A 24,348-nucleotide genomic window follows, 5' to 3' on the forward strand; every position below is an offset into this window, starting at 1 on the left:
GTAAGATTTATAGAGCTCTCTGAGCTCCAGGACCACCAACCTTGTGTCTCCCGCAGTCCCACAGCCCCCTGGCCGCCCTTCGGTACACTGGTCAGTCACTTACTGAAGGTGAGGCGACACCTCCTGATCCCCATGTCCTTCCTGTGAATGTCAGCATTGGGTCCACTTTCTGAGTCCTGTGTTTCATTTCTGAGCAGGCAGTTTCTGTGCTTTAATTGGCAATTTCCCCTTGGTCTTGAATCCTTTGCTCTGGGAGTATGCCCATTCCCCAGTTTCTTCCACCTCGAACAAATTATTAACTCCACAAGATATCCACCAACAGGAATGCAGCAGGCAGGCAGAGGTCACGGAAGAGACAGTGAGAAGTGAGACAGAAAGTTAAAAAGTACTGGGGGCAAGTGTTCATAGCAGCACTATTTACAACAGCCAAGACATGGAAACAGCCTAAATGTCCATCAACAGGTGACTGGATAAAGAAGCTGTGGTGTATTTATACAACAGAATACTACTTAGCCATAAAAAAAGAATAAACTAATGCCATTTGTAGCAACATCGATGGACCTAGAGATTGTCATTCTAAGTGAAGTAAGACAGAAAGAGAAAGAAAAATACCATATGAGATCACTTATATGTAGAATCTAAAAAGAAAGAAAAAAGAAAAAAGAGGACACTAATGAACTCATCTCCAAAACAGAAATAGACTCGCAGACATAGTGAACAATGTTATTGGGGAAAGGGGGTGGGAAGGGATAAATTAGAGAGTTTGAGATTTGCAAATGTTAACCACTGTATATAAAAATAGATAAAAAAAACAAATTTCTAAATCTAAGAAAAGAATAAAGGGGACACTAATGAACTCATCGAGAAAATAGAAGACAGCTACAATGACTTGAAAACTTGCAGTGCCAGCATTGAAAAAGACATGAAAAGGCATGAGGACACTCTTCCAGATTAAAGGAAAGTAGAAAACATGACAACTAAATACAACATGTGATTCTTGATGGGATCCTGGATCAGGACACAAAATAGTTATAAAAGACATTTCTGGCATATTTGGGAATTTTTGAACATAGACTGTGGATTTGATAATACTGTATTCATTTCATTTCTTGAAAATGATAAATATATGGTTGTCAAATATTTGGAATGGTAGGAAAATAATCTCATTCTTTGGAGATACATGTTGAAATATTGGGGGGGGGGGGGTGAAGTGCCACCGATAGCTGTAATTTACTTTCAAATGATTCAGCCAAAAAAATGAAAAGTGTGTACATGTTTGTATTTTGTGTCAAGCAAAAGGAGAGAAAGCAGATGTGGCAACATATTAACAATTTGCAGATCTGGGTGAAGGGTGTATGAATGGGTATGCATTGTGTCCTAGTTCAACATTTCTGTAGTTTTGAAATTTTTCAAAATAAAAAATTGTTGGGGGGAAGTAATAATGTAAAAACAAGCCTACAGCAATAGCATGACTGGTCTAAGGGGAAAAAAATCAACTGAAACTAAAACGCCTTTCTCTTGACCCAAAATCCAGTATACCATCACCTGTCCATCTTAATCCAGGGGAATGGAGAGAGGGACAGACAGACAGAGACACAGTGCCTCATCTCCTTGGTTCAAAGACCAGAGCTTTGAGAAAGTGTCATAGACTCTGTCTGGTGCATCCCAGCCAAGTTAGTCGAGAAGATAAAGACCAGGCACACATCGCCATCTCGTGGCCAGATAAGGAAGTCAGCCTGTTGCTGCCAATTTTGAAAGCAGATTTACCCCCCTGTTATTGGTGTCTTTCCCAGTCTGTCTGGTTGTTACAGTTTTTCATTAGTGAAGCATTTATTTTTGTTTCTCTAATTTTCTGACATGGATTTCCAGATGCTTCAGAGAAACAAGCCAAATAAGCCAGTTTCCTTTCCCCAGACACCTACTTGAGCCCCAGATTCTTCGATAATCAAGAAGAAAAGAGAAGAGCCCTGCTCTTGCACAGATCTCTTTTACCACCGTATGCCAGCAGACTGCTGGCTTTTCTGACCCAGTCATATGAGAAAAGCAAAGGAGATTTTTTTTTTCAGAACTTGCCCCAGCAAATGAGTCATCCACTGTCACTTGCATTTTGGCAGGAGAATGGGAAAGCTGTACTGCCAAAGAGGGGGGCCCCCATCTGGAGGCTGTTGATGGCGAGGCTGGAGGTAGCTAACTAGAAAGGTTGGGGGCGTCCTCTGCTTGGTTGGGAGAGTACATTTGGCTTTCTTCTAGTTAGTCTAAGTTGGAAGCAGGGACAGAATTAGGGAAGCTGTCACTTATCAGCCAAGTCCTGGCCATTTGTGGCCAGTTGTTATAGAAGTCACTGTTTAGCTTCCTGGGTTGGTACTAGATATTGCAGTACATCTTCTGGCGAGGCTGGCTTCCTGGACTGTTTATTATAGATAAGGGGGTTAGATTCCTGGCAGGTCGCTGCAGGTTATAGATTAAAGTTCTCTTTTTGATATATGATCTGGCCATTGTCTGTAGATTCATCCTCTCACTCTGGGAGCAGCCCATGCACAAAGCACCCAGTGTGGTGGAAGCGGCTGCAGGCGGCAACTGCTCTAATTACAGGGAAGACAGCCCTGAAGGGAGGTGAGAAGGCCCACGTCAGCCTTCTTCTCCAGTCTCAGCCTTCTTCTCCAGTCTGGGGAGGCTCCTCCAAGCTTGGGTGGTCTCCTCTGTACGGAGCGGGGACCATTCCTGATGTGTTGCCTACCTAACGGTGATCAGCCCTGCAAGAGGTGACACGAAACCCACGTGCTCCCTCTAGAGGCTGGAGAGTGCGTAGCAGGAGCCCTGCAGAGATGACCTTCCCAGGTGCAGGCGCAGGCGGGAATAGGTACCTCCTCCGAGATGAGCTGGCAGACTCACACTTGAATAAATCATTGCTTCATTCCACGCCTGCACGGGCCCTGTGCTCACTGCCAGTGTGCGTTTTTCTCCTTTCTCCCACACCCAGGCTCTTCGAGTGAATTGGTCCCACCTCAAGCTGCCCTGGGTGGATCTGGACTGGCTCATAGACATCTCCTGCCAGATCACGGAGCTGGACCTGTCTGCCAACTGCCTGGCATCCCTCCCCTCGGTCATCCCCTGGGGACTCATCAACCTCCGGAAGCTGAACCTCTCGGACAACCACCTGGGGGAGCTGCCCGGCGTGCAGTCATCAGATGAAATCATCTGCTCCAGGTGGGCTCCTGCCCCTCGGCCCCCGGAACTGAGCCCTGGCTGCCACGCCATCCCCTCCTGCATGGTCCTTCTCCTGTAGTTGTGCTCTTTGATTGTAGCTGGTGCTTTTGAAAACAGTTTTTTAGCTAAAATAAGAGAAGGAAGATGCACCTGCCCTTGTGCAAGCCCTTGGACATGAGATCTCCGCCTCCTTTCCAGGTGAATGCAGAGAGGTCTAGCGGGGTGGTTTGTCTGGCCCACGTTTCTGCGGCTCGCTGGCAGCCACACAGCCAAGATGCCCAGACTTGGTCCAGCACACAGGCATCAGAGGTGGGGGCTGGTGGAAGCACTGGGGCCCCAGAGACACCAGCTTTTGGTCCCCGTGCCAGGGAAAGTGGGCAGGGCCTCAGAGAAAATTAACTCCTCAGGACCCTGGACATGGACAGATGGTGTAAGCAGTGAGACCAGGATCTATCGAAGAGAAACTTGATTTTCTTGGTCTACGCAGGACCTGGTGATGGTTAAGGCAAGGAGTAAAAATCATATTGTTCATTTTCAGTGCACACTCTTTCTCCTTGTGCAAGGAGAAAAAGAACACATTTATGGGGAAATATGTAACCGTGATGCTTTACCTCTTTCTTCTGATGCCTTGGCTTCCTGCTTCCTCAACCACAGGCTCCTCGAAATTGACATTTCCAGCAACAAGTTGTCCCATCTGCCGCCGGGATTCCTGCACCTCTCAAAACTTCAAAAACTGACAGCTGCCAAAAATTATTTAGAAAAACTGTTTGAAGAAGAAAATGGTAGGTTTGCTCACCAGTAACCTGCCTTCCTTTGTCATTTCCTTCTTGATTCAGGTTTTGTTTTGTTTTGTTTTGTTTTAACCAATTCCTCCTCCTTTTTTCCCTAGCCACAAACTGGATTGGTTTGCGGAAGCTACAGGAGCTTGATATCTCTGACAATAAATTGACAGAACTCCCCGCTATTTTCCTTCATTCTTTCAAGTCACTCAGCTGTCTGAATGTCTCCAGAAACAACCTGAAGGTGTTTCCAGATGCCTGGGCTTGCCCTTTGGTGAGTATCTTATCGGAAATCGTGAAAGGAGCGTTCAGTCCCGCATCCGCGTTCACCTCATAGAGCTGCCGGCGCTCTGGCCACACGTCCTCCTATCGGCGGCCATGCTGGGGAGCAGAGTGGTCCCCATGTTATGGACGAGCAGTGTCACTCAGCATCCAGCAGCTGAGGGTCTCAGGCAGTAACTCACCTGAGAGCCCACCTGGCTCTGGGTCTGAGATTCGCACTGTGGTACCCACAGGGCTTCCCACAGCTGCGGCCGGCACATCTGGCACAGGATGGATTCTGTGCAGAAAGGCGGGTCGGTTCCTCTAGGACAGATTTAAATAAGAATTAAGAAGAAAAGAAGATATAGTCTGCACCCAAAGCACTGCCAATTACATGGTGGTTTTACTTCTTGGGAAGTTGGCTTATTAAAATAGATGGAACAGCGTAAAGAATATTTGTGTTTTGTTGCTGTTGGGTTTAACAACGAACATGGAAAGTCTCCACCCCTCGCATTAACATTTCTAGTTTAACCGTATGTGTGTGGGGAACCAGCTCTTCTCCAGAGCCTGGTCCTGAATTGTCCTATTTTTTTCAAGGACAATGAGCCAAATGTACCTGAGCGAAGAGAAAGGACCGTGAGCCACCCTGGCAACCATTCCTGTCCCTTCCTTGGAGCAGGGACAGGAAAACAGGACAAAGAGTTTGTAAACCCTTAATTAACTGAACTGTATTTATTACAGAGCCTTGTTGGAATGGCTTTATTTTTGACATCAAATTTGGAAACAGTCTTTCTTGGAGACACGCCCACATTTAAAAAGCAAATTCGTGTCTCATTCTCTTTCTCATCAAACTCCTAGAAATGTTGCAAAGCATCCAAAAATGCCCTGGAGTCTCTACCGGACAAAATGGCTGTGTTTTGGAAGAACCACCTTAAGGACGTGGACTTCTCGGAAAATGCACTCAAAGAAGTTCCCCTGGGACTTTTTCAGCTGGATGTAAGTCTCACAGCACTCTCTTTCTCATTTTCAGCTTTTGTAAGAAAATCATTCCACATCCCAGGAAAAATCTGTTGTCCTTCTCCTGGGCTCCTGAGACCAAAAAAAAAAAGAAAAAAAAAGTTAAGAAAGCTAACTGTCAAAAACAGGCAGGGTGGGGCACAAAGATTGGGAGGAAATGTGGAGAATGGAAACTCTGGGATGATGACTTTTTTATTCTCCAGAACTTTCTTTTTTTTATTGTTTCAATTTCTTTGTTGGGGAGATAGTTAGTTGTACTTATTTATTTATTTTTAGAGGAGGCACTGGGGTTTGAACCCAGGACCTTGTGCATGCTAAGCATGTGCTCTGCCACTGAGCTATACCTTCCCCACCAAAACTTGCTTTAATGTTGACAGTTGTAAGCACAGCCCAGCAGCCCCTCAGCCTGACCTTCACTGGCCCTGTCCCTCCCCAGCTCCGGGCTGGGCCTGCCGGACCTGCCAGAGTCCGAAGCCCAGGCAGCTCTGCAGGGCCGGGCCTTCACATCCCTGCCGTCCTCCCCGGAGGTGGCAGAACTGGGCATCCTGGGCATGCATTCAAGAAAGTGCCTTTTTCCAGAACCTTCTATGTGTGTGTCCCAGCCTGGGGATGCCTTCTTGCTTTAGGTCGTTTGCAGTTCTGTCTGTTTTCCCCACTCCAGTGGGAACCTTTGAAAGCACAGCATAGATCCTATTCACCACCTGGTGCCCAAGACCAGCCCCAGAATGGGCAGTTCTCACTCACCCCAAAGGCATCCGGGTAGCCCCCGGCAGAGAGCAGAGGCCTGGGCCCCCACTTCTGCCATGCCGGCCGCCAGCTCTCCTCCAAGGCCTGGTGCAATGTCCTCACGTTCGGGGATCCCTAAAAGGCAGTGGAGGCCCCTTCCACATGCACGTTCTCAGGAAGGAGGACCATCAAGTCCTGGGCGCTGGGACAGACACACAGGGATTTAAAGTGGGGCAGGCTGTTCGCCCTTCTGAGCCACCCCCAAGGTGGACAGGATAGTTGGTGTTCCTGGTGACACCCTCAAGAGAAGGTTATAATCGTCCCCCTGTACTCTTATTAAGGTAAAAACACATTACAAGGTGGAGGGTAGAGACTGGTCCCCTCAGTGACTGGGTTTTCCCACAGGGCCTGTGTGTGGGTGGCGGCCGTCGGGGCCCGGGGCCAAGGCGGTCAGCGAGGGCACCTCGGACACACACCGCTGATCCCAGATGCCCGGCCGGCAGAGGACGCACGACTGGGGCCGGTCACCCTGGGTGTCGCTGCTGCCACCTTGCCCCTGTTCAGGGAGCCACCTGGGCCGGCCCAGCATCATCCTGTCCCCTCCTCCTGTGGTGACACCATGGCCCCCAGGTGCTCCCAGGATGGGCCCATCAGTAATTCTTACTCTAAATAAGCCTCAATTCTGAGAAAGTACTTGCATTCCTTTCATTCTGGAATAACTGCCTCCCATTGATCTGGAGGGAAAGATCTTCTTCAAACTGTCCCATCTGCTCTGCTGGGTGTAAGTTCATGAATTTTAAGGCACTGGAATCTAGGTTATAATCGTTTGCCCGCCCTTTGCCAGGGAACTGGCCTTTCGCTTCAGCTCCTCCTCTGCCATTCGACTTTGACATTGTCTGCCTCTCTCTCTCTGTCCTAGGCCCTCATGTTCTTGAAGTTACAGGGGAACCAGCTGGTGACACTGCCACCTCAAGAGAAGTGGACCTGCAGACAGCTCAAAACCCTCGATCTCTCCAGGAACCAATTAGGCAGGTAAGCAGGGGTCTCTGTCCCTGGCAGGTTCTAAAATGTGTGTGTGACCACCGGCGGCAGACCCGTGGCACGGTGTCTCTCTAAGCCCGCTGGGCGGCCATTACCAAGGGCCCAGGCCGGGCGGCTTATAAACAGGCATTATTCCTCCGCCTTATGGAGGCTGGAATTCTGAGATGAAGTGACGGCAGGGTTGGTTTCTCCTGCAGCCTCTCCGGTGGCTGGCAGATGGCCACCTTCTCCCTGTGTCCTCACCTGGTCGTCCCTGTGTGTGTCTGTGTCCTAATCACCTCCTCTTATACGGACACCAGTCAGATTGGATCAGGGCCCACCCTCCAACCTCATTTTAACTTGATTACCTCTTTCTTTTGAGCCTATCTCCAAATACAGTCCCATTCTGAGCTACTGGGGGCTAGGATTTCAACATTTGAGTCTGGGGGGGCAGGGGACACAACTCAGCCCATGACAGTGACATCCGATTTCTAATTTTTAAGGACTCCTAGAGAATCTGATGTTAGCCTAACCTGTCATTCTGTTTAAGAGTTTCTGCCAATCACTAACCAATATATATACAGATTGAATTAAAAGTACCCTCCAAGATCTTTTAATAAAAGGTAAAAGTCCAGGGATGAGCCCAGCAGACCCTCGGGGCCCTGGAGATCTCTGGCTCACTTGCTGAAGGCCACTTCTGCAGCATCTCAGCAGAACTTACACCCTGCAAGGACTCCCCAGGAGCCTAACAGCCACGGGAATGGGCATTCTTCCCAGAAATGCTTGCACCTGCCTGAAATGGAAAAGCTCAGGAATGGAAACCACCAGTCATGCCAGGGTTAGGACACCTTCTCTGCATGTTTCGTTCCCAAAAGACTCTGAGCCTAACTGGTGCAATTAACAAGCAGTGGCTGTTCACACTTACACGTCCGCTGTGGGCTCCAGGGGTCCAGGGGTCCAGATGCCCAGGTGAAGAGATGTTCTCCCTTCTCTCTGAGTGGTATTGTATAGTCACGGCCAAAATGGTCGTGTCTTTGCCATGCTTCCCTCAAATTTTGACTTTTTCCCCTCTACAGAAATGAAGATGGACTTAAAACAAAGCGTATTTCCTTTTTCACCACCAGAGGCCGCCAGCGCTCAGGGACGGAGACAGGTGTGTGTGTGGGTGGCGGCCCCTGTCCCTGCTCCCCTGCAGGGAGGTGGCCCTCCTGTTGGGCTTTTCCCTGCCATGCCCCATGGGAATGCCAGAGATGTCCATGCTTGACTCAAAACCCTGGAAATAGTGAGCCCATGACCCGCGTCACACGTATGACCTGCATGTGTCCTGAAAGCCCCTCTCCTGTTTGCAGTCCAGTAAGACTAGTAGGTAAGGTGGATAGATGTGTGCTGCCCTGGATAACTTAGGTATATCAGTCTCCCCTTAACCAGTCTCCCCTTAACCATCACAGCGTGAGGTATAGACTGTGGTCCCCCATTTTGCCGATGAGGAAACTAAGTCTCCCAGAGGGTCTCCAATTCAGGCTTCCATCACGAAGTACCACTGGCCAGGCAAGACTACTGAAACAAAACTACACTTCTGTGCTTCTTACAGTGTATTAACAGGCATAAAAATCAGTCAACGTTTCCAAATAATTTTCACTCACAACTTAACACCATATTATTTTATGGGACTTTATAGTAAATCTTTTTACAACAACATAACATTTCTTTGTACAATAGGCCAGTAGTTCAACACCTTCCATCAAGGCATTTCAGAGCTTCTGGCATTTAGAAATAAAGTCAAAAAATCTCTTTCAAATGCAAGCATTAGTTTGTATTAAACTCAAATGCCAGATGTCAAGTCTCAAGTTCCTAAAAAGAGTGTTTTAAAAAACAGATTTGCATCCAAATTAAGTCTTATAAACCTCAATGGTAGGTCCTATCATTTCTAAACACTAAAACTCTTTGTGGATAAAAATCTGCATTCAATTGTGTGATATTTTCTTCTAGATCTGAATTAGGTGGTTAAACAACAGAAATACACTTTCTTGCTGTTCTGTGGCTGGAAGTCTGAGATCAGGGTACCAGCTTGGTCAGTTTCTGGTGAGGGCTGTCTTCCTGGCTTGCAGATGACTGTCTTCTTGCTGTGTTCTCATATGATGGGGCCCAGGGGGTGGGGTGGGGGGAAGGAGAGAGAGAGAGCTAGCTCTCTGGCTTACATGGTCACTAACCCCATCATGGGGGCCCCATCCTCATAACCTCATCTAAACATAGCACCTCCCGAAGACCCCATCTCTGAATGCCATCACACTGGGGGTCAGGGTTTTGACATGTGGATTTGGGGAGACACAACTTAGTCTGCAGCACAGGGGTCGACTGATGTGGTCTCGGGCTGCTCAGAAGAGCCAGACTTATTTCAGCCACACTGTGGGATCCAGCACTGGAGCCCCGGGGGCAGTGTTCTCAAGTCCTTCCTGACACACTGTGGCACCTTGTGAGGTCCACGTGGAAACACAGCCACCCTCGGTCCTGCAGGCTGTCCCAGCTGGGCTGAGATTCCTCAGGGGCTTGGGGTCTTCCTCTAAACTCATCAGAAACAACCTTTTTTTAGAGTCTTTGTACTGGTCACAAAACCAGGCCAGTTCAGCGGAGAACATTTCTAGAAAGTAGTTCTGTTTGTTCATTATCTTCCGTAAGATCCAGGGGGAGGTGCCAACCTGTCCCTCAAGTTCAACCACCAGCCCTCCTTTTGAACCTGAAAGCCAGGAGTTCTAAAGTCAGTATCACTCACAGAGGTGTCCCCCAGGACACTGTCTCAGAGAACAGGGACCAGTATTTGGGTCACCTGAAGTGTAGTACGACTTTTTCTGCAGCTTGGTCGATCTGTGTTGACAAGTACTCTTTCAGTCTAGATGGTGGGAGGTGAGAACAAGAAATGACACAGAGGCCAAGACACATTTGCAGGAAGTGAGCTTCATTGTCTGCTCACCTGTTGCCCTTTTCTGATGAGCTGCTGTGTATACATAGAATACATTTTTATGTATTAGTCACATATGAATGTGTTTACATATGATTGAAAAAGCAACACACCATCAGTGGAACAGAGAAGTGTCCCAAAACAGACCTAAGGAAGTCAAGGAATTTAGCATATGACAGAGGTGGCATTTCAACCTAGTGGGACAAGAACATTTTGTTGTTTTAATAAATAGTGTTGGTATAACTGCTTATCCAGCTGGAAGGGAAAAAAGGAACACCAGATGCTCTACCTTATATCAGTTACAAACGTTTCCACGTGGATGGCAGCTGGAAACGTAAAAGGAAAAGTAAAGAACATTTAAGAGAATAGATGTATAATTTGGGACCTTTAAAAGCTAGGTGGGAAATCCAGAAGTCATTTAAAAAAAAAAAAAAGACGAAACTCTTGGGGCTTTTTAAAAATGGAAAAGCTTTGTTCAGTAAAAGCATCACAGACAAAGTCATGGTGCAAACAGACCAAGAAGGAATATTTGCAACACAAATCATTACAACACAAATTGGCTTAAGTCCCTAATATACAAAGATGGCTTACAAATTGATTTTTTGTTTTAAAGTCAACCCAATGGGCAAAAAAGTGCGCTATGGATACAAACAGTTCACAGGAAAGGCAGTCCAGATGGCCCAGAAAAAAACAGAAACGCCCTGAATCTCGCTGCTAGTGAAATGCAATTTGGAATTTCATAACTGATCCTTTTTGGAAACAAAGGGCCTTAAGACTTTGGAACTTGAGTCCAGACATAGGGATTTCACTTGGAAGGAAGGCGAAACAAACACTTCTTTCTCATTGATGCCCAAATGGGATGATGGGTGGGAAAAAGTTGCTTCTAGAGATCTGGCCGCACTGCCATCACTGTAGGTTTGGGGACTAGAAAGGTGTCTCCAGTCTAGAAGGAGGTGAACCCAACACCCCACGGAACCAGCCACTTTCTTGTGAAACCACCAGAGTGGAAGGCCAAAGGCACACAGTGAAAAGCGTGATCAGAACACGTGTCCATGTTCTGCAAAATGGCTTTGCTGGTGGCCCACAGGCGCGTGTCTAGACCTAGTGGGAGCCACACCTCTGTGAGTTTCCCTGGCAGAGGTGGGGTGTGCTGTTGGCACTTGACAGAAGCCTCTTGATTTTTCAATTTCGTCTAGAAAGCTGAGGCCACACCCGGTGAAAAGGAGGAAGCCCGCTGTGAACGCTTTTTCTCAGTGGGTTTATTCTCTCAGGCTGTTGACCCTCGGGCAAAGGATTATCTATAAAAGATAACTTGTTTGCAGATGGGTAGTAAAATGCCAAGTGGATTTATGTACATTCAAGTAGTCGTGTTGGGGCAGTGGCCTTGTCCAAAAATAATTTGGACGGCCGTTTTTACGGTAAAATTCAGGCCAGCCCAGTCGTAAATAACTTATGAATAAATAATTACAGCTCATAAATACTTCGAGCTGTGCTCTGCCCAGCCCAGTTTCCAGAGTTTCCATTCTGGGCCAGGAGGTCTGTGACAGGTGTTGCCTCTGTTTGCAGTGTGAGTGCCTTAGTCCACCCATCTGTTACTTAAGGAGCTTCATAAACACCGAGGTGAAATGTAAAAACTGGAAAGCACAGAGCCCACGTGTTCCGAACAGGTCCTCTGGGAAGAAAGCTGAAGGTGATCATTCATTCTTTTCCATTAAAAAAAAAAAAAAAAAAAGAAGCAGCCTTTCTGGTGCACAGCATAGCGCCCCAGTCACGCATATAGAAACGTATATTTGTTTTCATATTCTTTTTCATTAAAGGTTGTTACAAGATATTGAATATAGTTCCCTGTGCTATACAGAGGAAGTTTGATTTTTATCCATTTTTATATATAATGGTTATCATTTGCAAATCCCAAACTCCCAAATTTATACCTTCTCACCCCCTTTCCCCCAGTAACCATAAGATTGTTTACTACATCTGGGTGTCTGTTTCTGCTTTGTAGATGAGTTCATTAGAATTCTCTTTTTTCTCTTTCTCTTTTTTAGATTCCACATGTGAGTGATATCGTATGGTATTTTTCTTTCTCTTTCTGGCTGACTTCCCTTAAAATGATGATCTCCAGGTCCATGACTGGGACGTTATGCTGTACACCAGAAATTGACACATTGTAACTGACTATACTTCAATTAAAATTTTTTAAAAATAGGCTACCCTGTTCAACCAAGTTATAATCAGAGTGAACAGATTTTTTTAAATTATCCAATAATACATGAGAAATACATTAAACAATCTTAGCTTTGGGAAAATTTCTTTCATGTATTTCTGGTGGGAATATTTGGGAGGAATTTTCCAAACTGGAAGTAGCCTGTTTCAGATATCATATGGAGAAAACAAAATAAAAATCTCTCTAACTTATGCCTACAAAAAAAAAAAAAACCCTTTTTGAATAGTTTCTTACAGAACAAAGCCTAGTACAAAGCTGTCTGTAAAAATGTGTTGCCCGTTTACTTCCATAGAGGCCACTGCGTTGAGTCCCATTCACCTGGCGCTAGCTGGGCAGATTTTCCAGGCGCTGATACCAGTATTCTGTTATCATCTCTCCCAAAATGTTCTCTGATGCCAGGTTACCCCGTTACCATTGAGACTGCGGCTACATGTGTGGAGAAAAGTCAGAGTTAAGAGGGGAGCTGTGATCAAGGGCAGCGGAACATTGTCTCAGCCCAACAGAGGAATCCTAGCCTCCCTATCTCATGTGTCTGGCAGAGAACCAAACGAGAGGGCTTTGAGGCCAGTTTTATCTTGAATTCAAGCTAAAAGGGACCCTTGGGGATGTGCTAGCCCACCGCCTTCTCCCTGCCTTCGGAGGGAGGATAAGGCACTTCAGAGATTCTGCTGAAATCCAAACCTCTGATTCCCATCGGTATGTGTGCGTTTCCGAGCCCACAGTCTTTCTCAACTCACACACTCCGGTGCCATGGAAACAGCTGATGTGACATGATTTTAATAGTAATCTCATAATTAGCCTCATGAATGAAATCACTTAGATATGAGAGAATTGGCTTGTTTTTCAGAGAATGCCATCTTAGGAGGCATAAAAATTGAGCCCATATTATTATTTTTCAGTTAACTGGCTTTTTTTTGATTGAAGAAGTATATTACCTACATGTTCACGGTAAACAAATTTTTGAACAGTACCAAAGGGTGTGGAGTGAATATTCAGTCTCCTAGTCACTCCCTTCTCCAGAGACATCTGTGGAATTTCATGTGCCTCTGGTAACAATTGTGCTTGTGTCTGACACACATTGTAACATAATACACATATATGTGCCTGTGCAGTGTGTATACACATGCCTATAATAGCACGTGAGACGTATACATGCAGGTGTGCCTGGGTGGTATGTGTACGTGTGCTTGTAACATCACACACCACGTGTGCAGGCACAAAGCTTCATATAACATGCATGCATGTGCGCATGTGTGGCGTGTGCCCAGGCACGTAACTTGTAGCATAGGCACGTGCACATATGTGTCTACGCACGTGACTTCGTGTGATATACATGCGTGGTGTGCACACATGACTAACATACATAAATGCATGAGGGGGCGTTTGCTCACATGTCTGCACATGTTTTGTGATACACAAACCAAGCCTTCTAGATACTTGATTTCATACCTTGCTTTTTTGATTCACCAACAGCTTTTTTTTTTTTTCACCAATGGCTCTTGAGAATCACTTCATACCCATATGTGTAGACCTGCCCCAGGCTTTGTAATCTTTCCATTTTATCCCTCTGCTCATTTAACCAGCTCCTTGTGGGGGGACGTATAAGCTGTCTTCTACCATGGCTGCTACAAACAGTGTACCACTTGTTCTCACATCTTTGCCACACGTGCTAGGATGTCTGTAGGACCGTTTCCTAGAATTAGAATCCCTGGGTCGATGCAATGAGCATCTTATGCTGATGGACTTGCCAGAATGCCCTCCAGGGTTTGCACCGGTGTGTACACTCTCCTGGCCTCCAGGCTGTGATGGTCCAGAATTATTTTCAAACGTACATTGTGCTTTGCCATTTCTTTGCAGCGTGTATGCTTGAATTTCCAGCCTTCCTGAGTGAGTCTTTAGAAGTCCTTTGTCTGAATGACAATCACCTGGACGCGGTCCCTCCCTCAGTTTGCCTGCTCAAGAGCTTGTCAGAACTCTACTTGGGGAAGTGAGTACGCAGCCAGAGCGCTCGCACTGGCCCTTCTGGCCCAGGGAGGCAGGGTGTCCTTGTGTAAACCATCTGAGGACACAGAAGCCAGGGAGAAAGAAGCCATCTGTGTCCCAAGGAAGCAGCAGTAGGATTTTCAGAACCGAGCTAAGTCAAAGAGGTGGAGGAAGGGAAGGCGGGAGAAGTGGTGCAGTGATGCCTTCTTTGCTATTTCCCTCACTTATAATGAGAACTGCTGAGTCACTCGTCCCTTCACTGACTGAGTGCCCACTGGCCGACACTGCCTGGGGGTCGAGACAGTGTGCAAAAGTGATGAAAACAGAAAATAATTCAGGTCACGTATCCTTTTTTGAGAAGAGATAGTGATCATCTTTATGGCAGTGTGTAATTAACAGAAGAGTTGGGAAAGTTGGAGGAAGGGACCCAGTTCTAAGCCATGGGGGTGTGCAGCAGACAGAGTTGCCGTTTGTACCTCTGGCTTTCCAGGGAGAAAGGCTTTTGGAATAGTATGTAAATGGAAATACTTGAAATCAGGGCCCAAGATGTTGGGCCTGGGGTGCGGGCTGTCGGGGCCCCCGCTGCCGGCCACGGAGGCTGATGGGCCGCTGTGTATGTGCCCTCAGCAATCCTGGCCTCCGAGAGCTCCCTCCTGAGCTGGGGCGGCTGAGCAACCTCTGGCAGTTGGACATTGAAGAGCTGAGCATCAGCAACGTGCCAGCGGAGATCAGAAAGGAAGGTAGGCCTCCCTAAGCGTCACCTCCTTGGAAAGACTCTCAAGGCCCATTGTTCAGGACCCGGGGTGGAAACAGCCAGGGGACCCGTGGAGCCCGCCTCCAGCTGCCATGTTTGTGGAGATGCTAGGACACAGTAGTTGCTGCGGATTGTTGTCCTGCAACTGACCACATGATAAAACTATCTATGACCCCACAGGCAGCAGAGATGCCCCTTTAGGTCTTTAACTTCTAGACTTCACTTTTTGGGTGAATCGTATCAGTTTCCCTCCATCAGACCCAATAGTCTCAACTCATCCCATCAGAATACACAGAAAATGTTCCTTCCAGGTAGGACTCTGTTTCCCAAGAGCTGTGAATGTGAGCCCACCTGCATGTCAGCAGCATCCTCTCCCCCCACCCCCTGTGATTTTGCACAGGCCCCAAAGCAGTGCTGTCTTACCTGCGGGCTCAGCTGCGGAAAGCAGAGAAGTGTAAACTGATGAAAATGATCATCGTGGGTCCTCCGCGCCAGGGCAAGTCCACCCTCCTGGAGATCTTACAGACGGGGAGGGCCCCCCAGGTGGTGCACGGCGAAGCCACCATCAGGACCACCAAGTGGGAGCTCCAGAGGCCGGCTGGCTCGAGAGCCAAGGTCAAGGACGGTCGGCGTGCAGTCCCTGGGGGTGGGAGGGAGCTTCCAGGGGTCCCCTTCTCCCTCCTCTCCGGAAAGCATGGGATTTTCGCAGCCCGGTATCTGAGAACCAGTATATTTGCAGGGGTCCCTGGGTGCTGTTTCAAACCAGGTCCTGGCAAGGGCAGTGAATAATTTCCTAACATGTCCATGTAGCTTTCCTGTTACAGCAAAGGTGAGGCTCTGAGCCAGTTGTTCTTAACCCTGGCTGGCGGTTAGATTTCTTGGATCAGCTTTTCAAGACAGCAATGCCCAGGCCTCCCCATCCCTGACCCTAAAGGGCTAAGAATGAACCACCACTGTAGGAGTGAGACAGCCAACCCCTGCCCCTAACAGGAAGGCTGGAATGAACAGCACTGTGTCCTCCTCGACGCCTGCTCTCACCCCATGTTCTGACAAGTCTGGTCTTTAAGACCTATTTTAAATGAATCCTTCAGTGAACCTATGAAGCATCCTGTTTTTCCATTTGGCATGAGACAAATGAAGATGAAAATGGTCTTGCACTTGAATCAGAGAAAAGAGCCTGGTGGGATATAAGATAACATGGGGTCTTTGGCTGTTTCTCCAAGCACAGGGAATGAACACGGGCCAATGATGCCTCCCTTAATTAACTGCTGCCGTATTTGAGGGCACCCATAGCCACCCAGGGATGCCAGGAGACTGGTTTGTGGAAAATCCAGGGGCCCTGAGGCCAGAGGCTGCAAGATTTCCCGCATAGCCTCCAGCACAGGGCAGAATGGAGACCAGCTCTGTTGCTGTCTCTCACACAAAATCACTTTCCAAGTCAGGGAAATCCAGCTCGAGTCATTAGGCATTTAAGCTAAATGTGTATTTTAACACAGACTCTTGAACTAGTTCCCTAAAGAATGGAGACCTGCCTGTTAGGGTGAGAACAGTCAAATACTTAATACCAGCCCTGCCTCCCCACCCAGAACACCCCAGAGGTGAATCTAGCTAACCCATGTCCAAAGATTCTCAAAAGTAACCAGAATCTCTGGATTCTCTCCTTTATTTGGCTTGTTTTCAATTTTTTTGGAGGGGGTAATTTGGTTTGTTTGTTTGTTTGTTTGTTTGTTTTTAGAGGAGGTGCTAGGGATTGAACCCAGGACCCCAGTGCCCTGCCAAGCATGCGCTCTGCCGCTTGAGCAATATCCTCCCCGCTCTCCTGCTTTTTAAAGCAATTATTCAGTGTCGCTTTCTTCCAGCTGTTCTTTAGCAAATAGTTGTCCAAGGCCTGAGGGGTGAATTAGTATTTCCATTTTCCCTGACCTTCAGTCCCCTCCACTTCCTTTCTGCCATCATTCAAGTTTCCCCCACCCCTTTCATTGACGGACAACCGCCCAATCTTGTGAACGCTGAGCCCCATAACTCTCTCTGTGTGGCTGGGCCTTCAGCCAGTTTAGAACAGCTGTCCATTTTCATCTTTAGACCAAAAAAAGCAGGTCAGCATGCTGTGTCTTGGAGGCCAAACTGCAGCATCGTGGAAACGATTCTTTGCCACAGAAAACTGCAGCTCTGGCTGCTTGGGCCAGGCTCTGACCTCACAGAACGATAGAGAAACCACCACTTACACAGCCTTTCCCGGCAGCCCAACAGCTGATCTTTTGTTAGATTCTCATGTCAGGGCCGTTTCCCATCATCCTTGGTGGGCACCGCCCTCTGACCTGCAGAGTTCGGAGGCCTGTCTCCTTGGCCTTGCCCTTGCACGGATGGAGGTTAAGCTCTGGTGTGAGCACTGACGTCAGCCCCGGGCTTCCTCCAGCAGGATGTCTCCTAACCATCTGCAGCCTAGCTGGAGGCAGACAATGCCCGCCAATGTTCCACAGATGCCTCCACCCACCGGAGCCAGCCATCAGGGCCCCTGCCCCCTTAGCAGTAGATAGAAGCCCCCAGAAGCCCCCTCCAGGCTGCTGGGCCCCCTCCCCTCCCTCAGATAGCTGAGGCGAACAGCTGGACCCTGTGCTGTCCCCACTGCCGTGCCTTTTCCAGGCCCCCACGTACGGCGCTCAGAAAGATCAGTTATCTCAATTTGATGGACGAAAACCCTGGTTGCTAAAATGTCTCCCTGTCTCTGCCTTGCTGCTCAAGTAGGTTGAGTCCGTGGAATTCAATGTGTGGGACATCGGCGGCCCCGCCAGCATGGCCACCGTCAACCAGTGCTTCTTCACGGACAAGGCCCTGTACGTGGTGGTCTGGAACCTGGCGCTGGGGGAGGAGGCTGTGGCCAACCTCCAGTTCTGGCTTCTCAACATCGAGGTGAGGAGGTGCCAGCCCTTCAGTTCTCAGTCCTCAGGGCATCACAGGGGCCCGGCCACTTCTGGGGGGAGAAAGGAAAACAAGGAAATGGTTAGGGGGAAATGCTTTACACTTTGGCGGGCTGTCACAGAGGCCCCCAGAATCATAGGTCACCGTGAAGCGCTTCAGACCCTCCTTGGCCGCATGGTTGGTCACATGATCTTGTATTTTCCTTCTGCCTTAAATTTAATTAATTTTTTTCAGGAGGGGGAGGTAATTAGATTTATTTATTTATTTTTAGAGGAGGTACTGGGGACTGAACCCAGAACCTTGTGTGTGCTAAGCATGTGCTCTACCACTGATCTATATCCTGCCCCCACTGTCTTAAACTTAAGTGCCCCCTATCTTGGACCCAAAAGAGGAACAGGGCTCCCCTTTCCAGTGTAAAGGAGACGTGGGCCAGGATGCAGGCTGCTGCCCTGGGAGCTGGCACATTGTCTGAAGGGATCCAAGATCCAGCCTCGGGGAGAAGTCACAGGCCCTGACACCCGCCCCAGTGCACAGCGGGTCCTCCAGGTTTACAGGGAGGAGCCTGGGGCACAGCAGGGTGAATGGCTGCGGGTCTGCCGCCTGGGGAGCTGTCCCCATCCCGTGTCTGAGCAAGGGGAACTAGTGCTCAACCTGGGGCTCATTCTCGCAGGCCAAGGCCCCAAATGCCGTGGTGCTGGTGGTCGGAACACACCTGGACTTAATTGAAGCCAAATTCCGAGTGGAGAGAATCGCCACCCTGCGCGCCTACGTGCTGGCGCTCTGCCGCTCGCCCTCCGGGTCCAGGGCCACGGGCTTCCCGGACATCACCTTCAAACACTTACAGTGAGTGTCCTTTGGCTTTCTGATGGCCCCTCACTTGTCCGTCTTCCTGGGGACGCCTGAGCTCTGCCTGCAGAGGGCTCCTGAGCCAGGGCTGGGCTCCTCTGGGGCCCGTCCAGGGTAAAGGGTGGCAGCTCAGCCCCCAGAGCTGACCCAGCCCTGGGGAGGATGAGAAGCTGCCAGAGGACTTCCTACTGGGTCTCCCCACCCCCAGGGCCAGTTCTGGGTGTCCACGGCCGCCAGGGCACCAGGAGATAGAGATTCAAACACCACCCATCACATTTGTTGATCACTGATCAAGAATAGACCCCAGATTGTGGTCCTAGTCCTTCCATTGGGTCTGAGTGGTCCCAAAGGGCTGGGATGCATGCAGAAGGATGCCGCAGGGTGGGGCCTGGGATAGGCCAGTGCTGCTAGGACCAGTGTCCTGGTTTGGTCAGTTCTCCCACCTCCTGTCCTTGGATTCTCACGACAGCCCTACAGGGTACGGGGATTGTTGTACCCACTTTGCAGATGGTGAAACTGAGGCTCAGCTAATACATGCTTTCTGATGGGAATCCAGTGCATTGCTGCTGCTACACTAGTGGCTCTGGGTGAGGTGCCATAGACATAGGGCACGGATCAGCCTGGAGACATGCCACCTGAGTGTAGGCTGGGGCTTTCCGGAATTCCTCTAGTGCCCTTGAGAACGCCCCCTGGGGCCTTGTGAAGCTAGGAATGTGCTGGTTCTGGGTCGGAAACTTGGGTCCAACCCAAGCCTGCTCCTTTCCAGCTTGTGTCCTTGGGGGTCACCTTGTGTATGCCTCACTTTCCTCCTCTGTAAAATGGGCATGTTTGGAGGACAGATTAAAGCAGCCCATTGTGGTGTCCCGAGCACCATGCTTTGTACCAAGTATAAGCCTCAGTAAATTTTTATGTCCATCTCGTCAGTGTTCTCAACTTGCCAGTGTTTGGGAGAAAACACTGGGGTAAACAGACATTACAGTGCTCGTCAGAGAGGGGAGGCGCGAGGAGTAAGCGCGGTTCTTTTTTGTTCTCATAGCGAGCTTTCCTGCAAGAGCCTGGAAGGTCAGGAGGGGCTGCGGCAGCTCATTTTCCACGTCACGTGCAACATGAAGGATGTGGGCAGCACCATCGGCTGCCAGCGACTTGCGGGGAGGCTGGTGGGTACCTCACTCGGCCACTTGAACCCAGAGGGGCCTCTTCCCCATCTCGGGGCATCCACGCCTCCTCGACTGTAAAACACGCGGGCTGTGTGTGCTGTGTTCTCAGACTCTGTGGTCCCCCTGTGAGCAGTTTCTGGGGGAAGGGAGGGGTGGGGCAGTGATGGGAAACATTCCACCTGCTCAGGCCTCCAGAGGGCGGCAGGGGAGGCAGGGCTGGCCGGGCATCGCTGCGGACCAGAGGGCCCAGCCCTGCCCCACTTGTCGCAGATCCCCAGGAGCTACCTGAGCCTCCAGGAGGCCGTGCTGGCCGAGCAGCAGCGCCGCAGCCTGAGCGACGACGTGCAGTACCTGACGGACAGGCAGCTGGAGCAGCTGGTGGAGCAGATCCCCGGCAACGACATCAAGGACTACGAGGACCTGCAGTCTGGTGGGTGGGCCGGGAGGGCCCCGGGGGGGCATCAGCAGGCACAGGCACGGGGCCCCCCAGGAAGGGGCACTCAGGTTTTTCACGGCTCTACGTGTGTCTGCAGATGACTGCGAAAACACTGCAGGGATGGATTTGGGGGCCAACATTAATGAGTAAGCAAATTTGCAAAGACAGAATCCATGAATGATGGTGATCAATCAGCTATAACCCTCCATCCAGCTGTGGTCAGATCAGTACAAGACGCCGCTTGAGAACCTGTGATGGGGCAGCTGGCTGATGTGAAGCGCCCCGTGTGGTGGGAGTGTTGTTGCTTCTTAGGAAGAATTTGTGACCTGGCCTCCTCAGGAGGAAGTCACCCAGAGTCCCTTTTGCCCTTTGTCTGACGCTGCCCCCTCCTCCCCTTTCCTGGGCAGCCATCAGCTTCCTCATTGAAACCGGCACCCTGCTGCACTTCCCGGACACCAGCCACGGCCTGAGGAACCTCTACTTCCTCGACCCCATTTGGCTGTCCGAGTGTCTGCAGAGGATCTTCAACATCAAGGGCTCCAGGTCGGTGGCCAAGAACGGGGTGATCAAGGCGGAGGACCTCAGGATGCTACTGGTCGGGACTGGCTTCACGAAGCAGACAGAAGAGCAGTATTTTCAGTTTCTGGCCAAGTTTGAGATCGCCCTGCCCGTTGCCAATGACAGGTGAGGCCACGGAGCAGGCTGGGTGGGCTGCTTCCTAGAGGAAGGCTTTGAGGCTGGGGGCGCTGGTGGCTTGAGCAAGATTTCCAGGGAGGGGCGTGAAAATGACCTGCCAGTATGAGCTAGGGAACTGAAGGGTGGGCTCAGCCAGCCCCCAGCTGACTGCTTCTTCCTGTGCTGAAGGTGTCTCTTTTCAGGGGCTTCAAAGAAATCCACTTGTTAAAAAGGTGTAGGAAAACATGTAAGAATGGGGTTAAAAACAACTTTGGGGTGTTTACGTATTAGGAGGTTGATTGCTTGGGTATTTGGTGAAAAAAAATGGAGTGACAAAGATGTGAGTGCTAATTACACAGCCCGGCAGGGAGGGCAGGGGCTGAAGGAGACGTGGGTTCCATCTAGTGAGCTCTGACCCACACCAGCTTGGTGTTCAGGACCTCCATGGCCCTAATTTCAGTTTTAGCCACTTCCTAGTTCTACTGGTACTGTTGGCCATGAGGCAGTATCCAGAATCTCAAATCTGTAGATCTTTTCTGTGCACCTGCCGTAGAACATGTCAGCACACTGCCCCTCAACCCCAGCGATCTGGGGGGATGCCCACTGGAGACTCCTGAAGAGTTGGCCTGGACCATGTGCAGCCAGCATAGACTGGGCCCCCTGGATGCCGGCCCTGGGCCACCTCTGCCTGGGGCCCCTCCCAGATTTCCACTTGGCCTTATAACTGTGGGAGGGGGGCCACAGTCCTTCCTGCTGCAGCTCCATGGGGGTCATGAGTGAGTCCTAAAAAGAGAAACCCCAAAGAGGAATTCAGAATCCACATGATCCTTCATTCCGTGGCCCAGGTGTGTCCTTGACTTTGGCCCATGAAAAAGGACATGAGAGGCAGCCTGTGAGTTTACCACATTGCCAGGATCTGACAATTTTCTAGTTATTTTATCAACAGGTTAGAGGAGTGGGGAGATATTAGCACTCAGGAAAAGCAAGCCAGTTATACACAGATGTATGTCAGGCTGGACAGTAAAATCAGCCAGATTATTGCCAAGTCCTCTTGGAGGCTTATAGTGTAGCAGGTTAGCACATGGAGCCAGAATTCCTGAGTGTGAATCCCAAGTTCCTTTCTTTCTCATGTGTAAAATGGGAATAATGCTATTACCTACTAGTGTTATTGTGGGGATTAAATTAGATAATGTATGGAAGATGTCTCCTGCGCCTGTGAGCAGGACATGCGGTGTTAGCAGTACCGTTGTGTGCTAAGGACTCACAGCCAGTGGTGTCTGGGCCCATCTAAAGTCATGAGTGTGCCAGTATTTTTCATCTTAGCACAGGTATAAGGGTGCCCTTGTGCCCCAGGCAAGTTCCAGCTCCTTGCACCATAAGCTTTCATATGGTCAACAGCACTATCAATGCAAACAGAGGCATTTGCTTCTCCTTTTAGAGCACAGTTTTCAACCTGGAGTCAGCCAATGCCTCGAGTCCCTGGGGAACCCTTCAGGGCATTTCTGAACCTCCCAAAAGCATACGTACTCTTCCGGGCATTTGTCCATCTTCCAGGTGGAACCTCCCTGGCTCTCACTGCTCAGGGAGGGCTCCTGCCCGACCACTGAGACAACCTCGGGGATGTAGCGGGAGCCGGCTTCACCTGGGTCTTCAGGGCTTTCTGTTCAACAGGCACATGAAGGGCTCACCTCTTAATTCCCCAAAGTCACCCCCGGGGCAGCCCCCCTACTGGTGATGGCTCTCAAACAGGTGCTGGTGGTCTCTCCTGGGGCTCTGATCACCTTGAGAAAAGCTTCCACTACCAGTCACTCTGAATCTCTTTATTTGCAATGCTGGCTCCTAAGTCATCTCCGTCTGCAAAAATATTGAGCACCCGCTGTGCAGGCTGCGGGCAGGGTCACCTGGGTGCACAGCAAGCTCCCTCCCCACGAGTAGGGCACACCTGTAAGATAGAAAGAAGCTACAGGGCACAGCCCCTGTAAGGGAGTCCCAGGAGTTCCCAGCTGAGCGAGATGCGGGCAGAAGAAGCAGAATAAATCACACTGGGCACTGACAAGGGCCTCCTGTCTCAGGAGGTCAGAGACCCAAAGAAGGACTTTTCAAGAACATGAAGGATTAAATCAGGGCGTCTGCTGGAAAGCGCCCGGCTGTAGAGAGAGGCACTCTAGCTGGGGTGGTTGAGAAGGTTTTTTCACTCAAGACCTGAAATGGCTGGAAAGGACCTAAAACTTCACATCTGCCCCCCAGCTCCCGGGCCTCACCTGCACCTTGTCCAACCCTGCAAGGTCGGTGTCCCTTCTCTCCCCAGGTCAGGGAAGCAGAATCCCAACAAAGTTAAGTTGTGTGATGAAGACACAGAGCAAGGACTGACCCCTAGGAGCTCCGTCCACTGGGCTGTCACTGAGTTTTCCTTCTACAGTATTTTCGAGGCTCTCTTCCAGAAAGTTCCAAAGACATTTTATTGGATCTAAACTGGTGCATTTTTTAAAGGATTAGGAGGGCTGAAGGCAAAGCCTTTAAGAAAAAGGGTCCACCCAGGGCTCTGCGCGTGGCTGCCTTAGCTCCAGGGCACACAGAATTCTTGGAGGGACCTCCCCTGTGTCAGCTGTTTTCAAATGACCACAGTCATGAACAGCTCACTGACATGATGGTTCAGCATTTTTATGATGAGCACGAGCGCTCCCCTCAAACACAGCTCCTTGGCACCAACAGCCTCACCCCAACTTCTAAGGCAATTGTGTTGTCTCAACTGGCCAAGGACAATAAAGAGCTTCGAAGGCCAGAAACGTTACTCTGACCCCAACATCTACATTGTCCTTGGAACTGTGCAGCTGTATTTGTTTTTCCTTCATCCAAAGTTAATTTTAAGTGATTTCCCCAGTCACAACCCAGTTTACAGAGAATCAGCTGCGACGTGCTGTGTCTGCGTTTACACGCACCGACGTTTTCATGAGGTTGTGGGTTCAATCCCCAGTGCCTCCTCTAAAAATAAATAAGTAAACCTAATTACCTCCACCCACCAAAAAAAAATAAGTCAAAATAAGATTCCAAAGACCCCGGGAGGAAGATATGCAGGCAACCTGAGCTGTTTCAGCAGAGCCTGTCCCAGGCCAGGCCATCTGCTGGGGTCAGGGCCCTGCAGCAGAGCTCAGGCCCACGGTTCACAAGCTCCGTTTGATGTGTTTCAGCTATCTCCTGCCACATCTCCTGCCATCCAAACCTGGCCTGGATACCCACGGCATGCGACACCCCGCAGCCAACACCATTCAGAGGGTGTTTAAGATGAGCTTCGTTCCCGTTGGCTTCTGGCAAAGGTTCATAGCACGGATGCTGATCAGCTTGGCCGAGATGGACCTCCAGGTAGCTGCTGTTTTGGAATGGGGCCGTT

General features: G+C 49.6%; 1 protein-coding gene across 3 annotated transcripts in view; it reads left to right on the forward strand.

Moving 5' to 3' along the window:
* Nucleotides 1–24,348, forward strand: part of LRRK1 (leucine rich repeat kinase 1) — a 118,254-nt gene that overhangs the window by 66,821 nt on the left and 27,085 nt on the right. For all 3 annotated transcript variants that reach the window (XM_006182666.3, XM_032469382.1, XM_032469383.1), the window contains exons 7-21: nucleotides 2,981–3,207; nucleotides 3,862–3,989; nucleotides 4,097–4,260; nucleotides 5,106–5,243; nucleotides 6,910–7,022; nucleotides 8,087–8,163; nucleotides 14,048–14,177; nucleotides 14,801–14,913; nucleotides 15,328–15,542; nucleotides 17,673–17,837; nucleotides 18,517–18,689; nucleotides 19,729–19,849; nucleotides 20,120–20,279; nucleotides 20,693–20,969; nucleotides 24,149–24,320. In XM_006182666.3, coding sequence (XP_006182728.2) covers nucleotides 2,981–3,207; nucleotides 3,862–3,989; nucleotides 4,097–4,260; nucleotides 5,106–5,243; nucleotides 6,910–7,022; nucleotides 8,087–8,163; nucleotides 14,048–14,177; nucleotides 14,801–14,913; nucleotides 15,328–15,542; nucleotides 17,673–17,837; nucleotides 18,517–18,689; nucleotides 19,729–19,849; nucleotides 20,120–20,279; nucleotides 20,693–20,969; nucleotides 24,149–24,320 — 2,373 coding nt within the window. The remainder of the gene's footprint in view (nucleotides 1–2,980; nucleotides 3,208–3,861; nucleotides 3,990–4,096; nucleotides 4,261–5,105; nucleotides 5,244–6,909; nucleotides 7,023–8,086; nucleotides 8,164–14,047; nucleotides 14,178–14,800; nucleotides 14,914–15,327; nucleotides 15,543–17,672; nucleotides 17,838–18,516; nucleotides 18,690–19,728; nucleotides 19,850–20,119; nucleotides 20,280–20,692; nucleotides 20,970–24,148; nucleotides 24,321–24,348) is intronic.

Source organism: Camelus ferus, chromosome 27 (genome assembly GCF_009834535.1).
Source record: "Camelus ferus isolate YT-003-E chromosome 27, BCGSAC_Cfer_1.0, whole genome shotgun sequence".
Lineage (NCBI taxonomy): Eukaryota > Metazoa > Chordata > Mammalia > Artiodactyla > Camelidae > Camelus > Camelus ferus.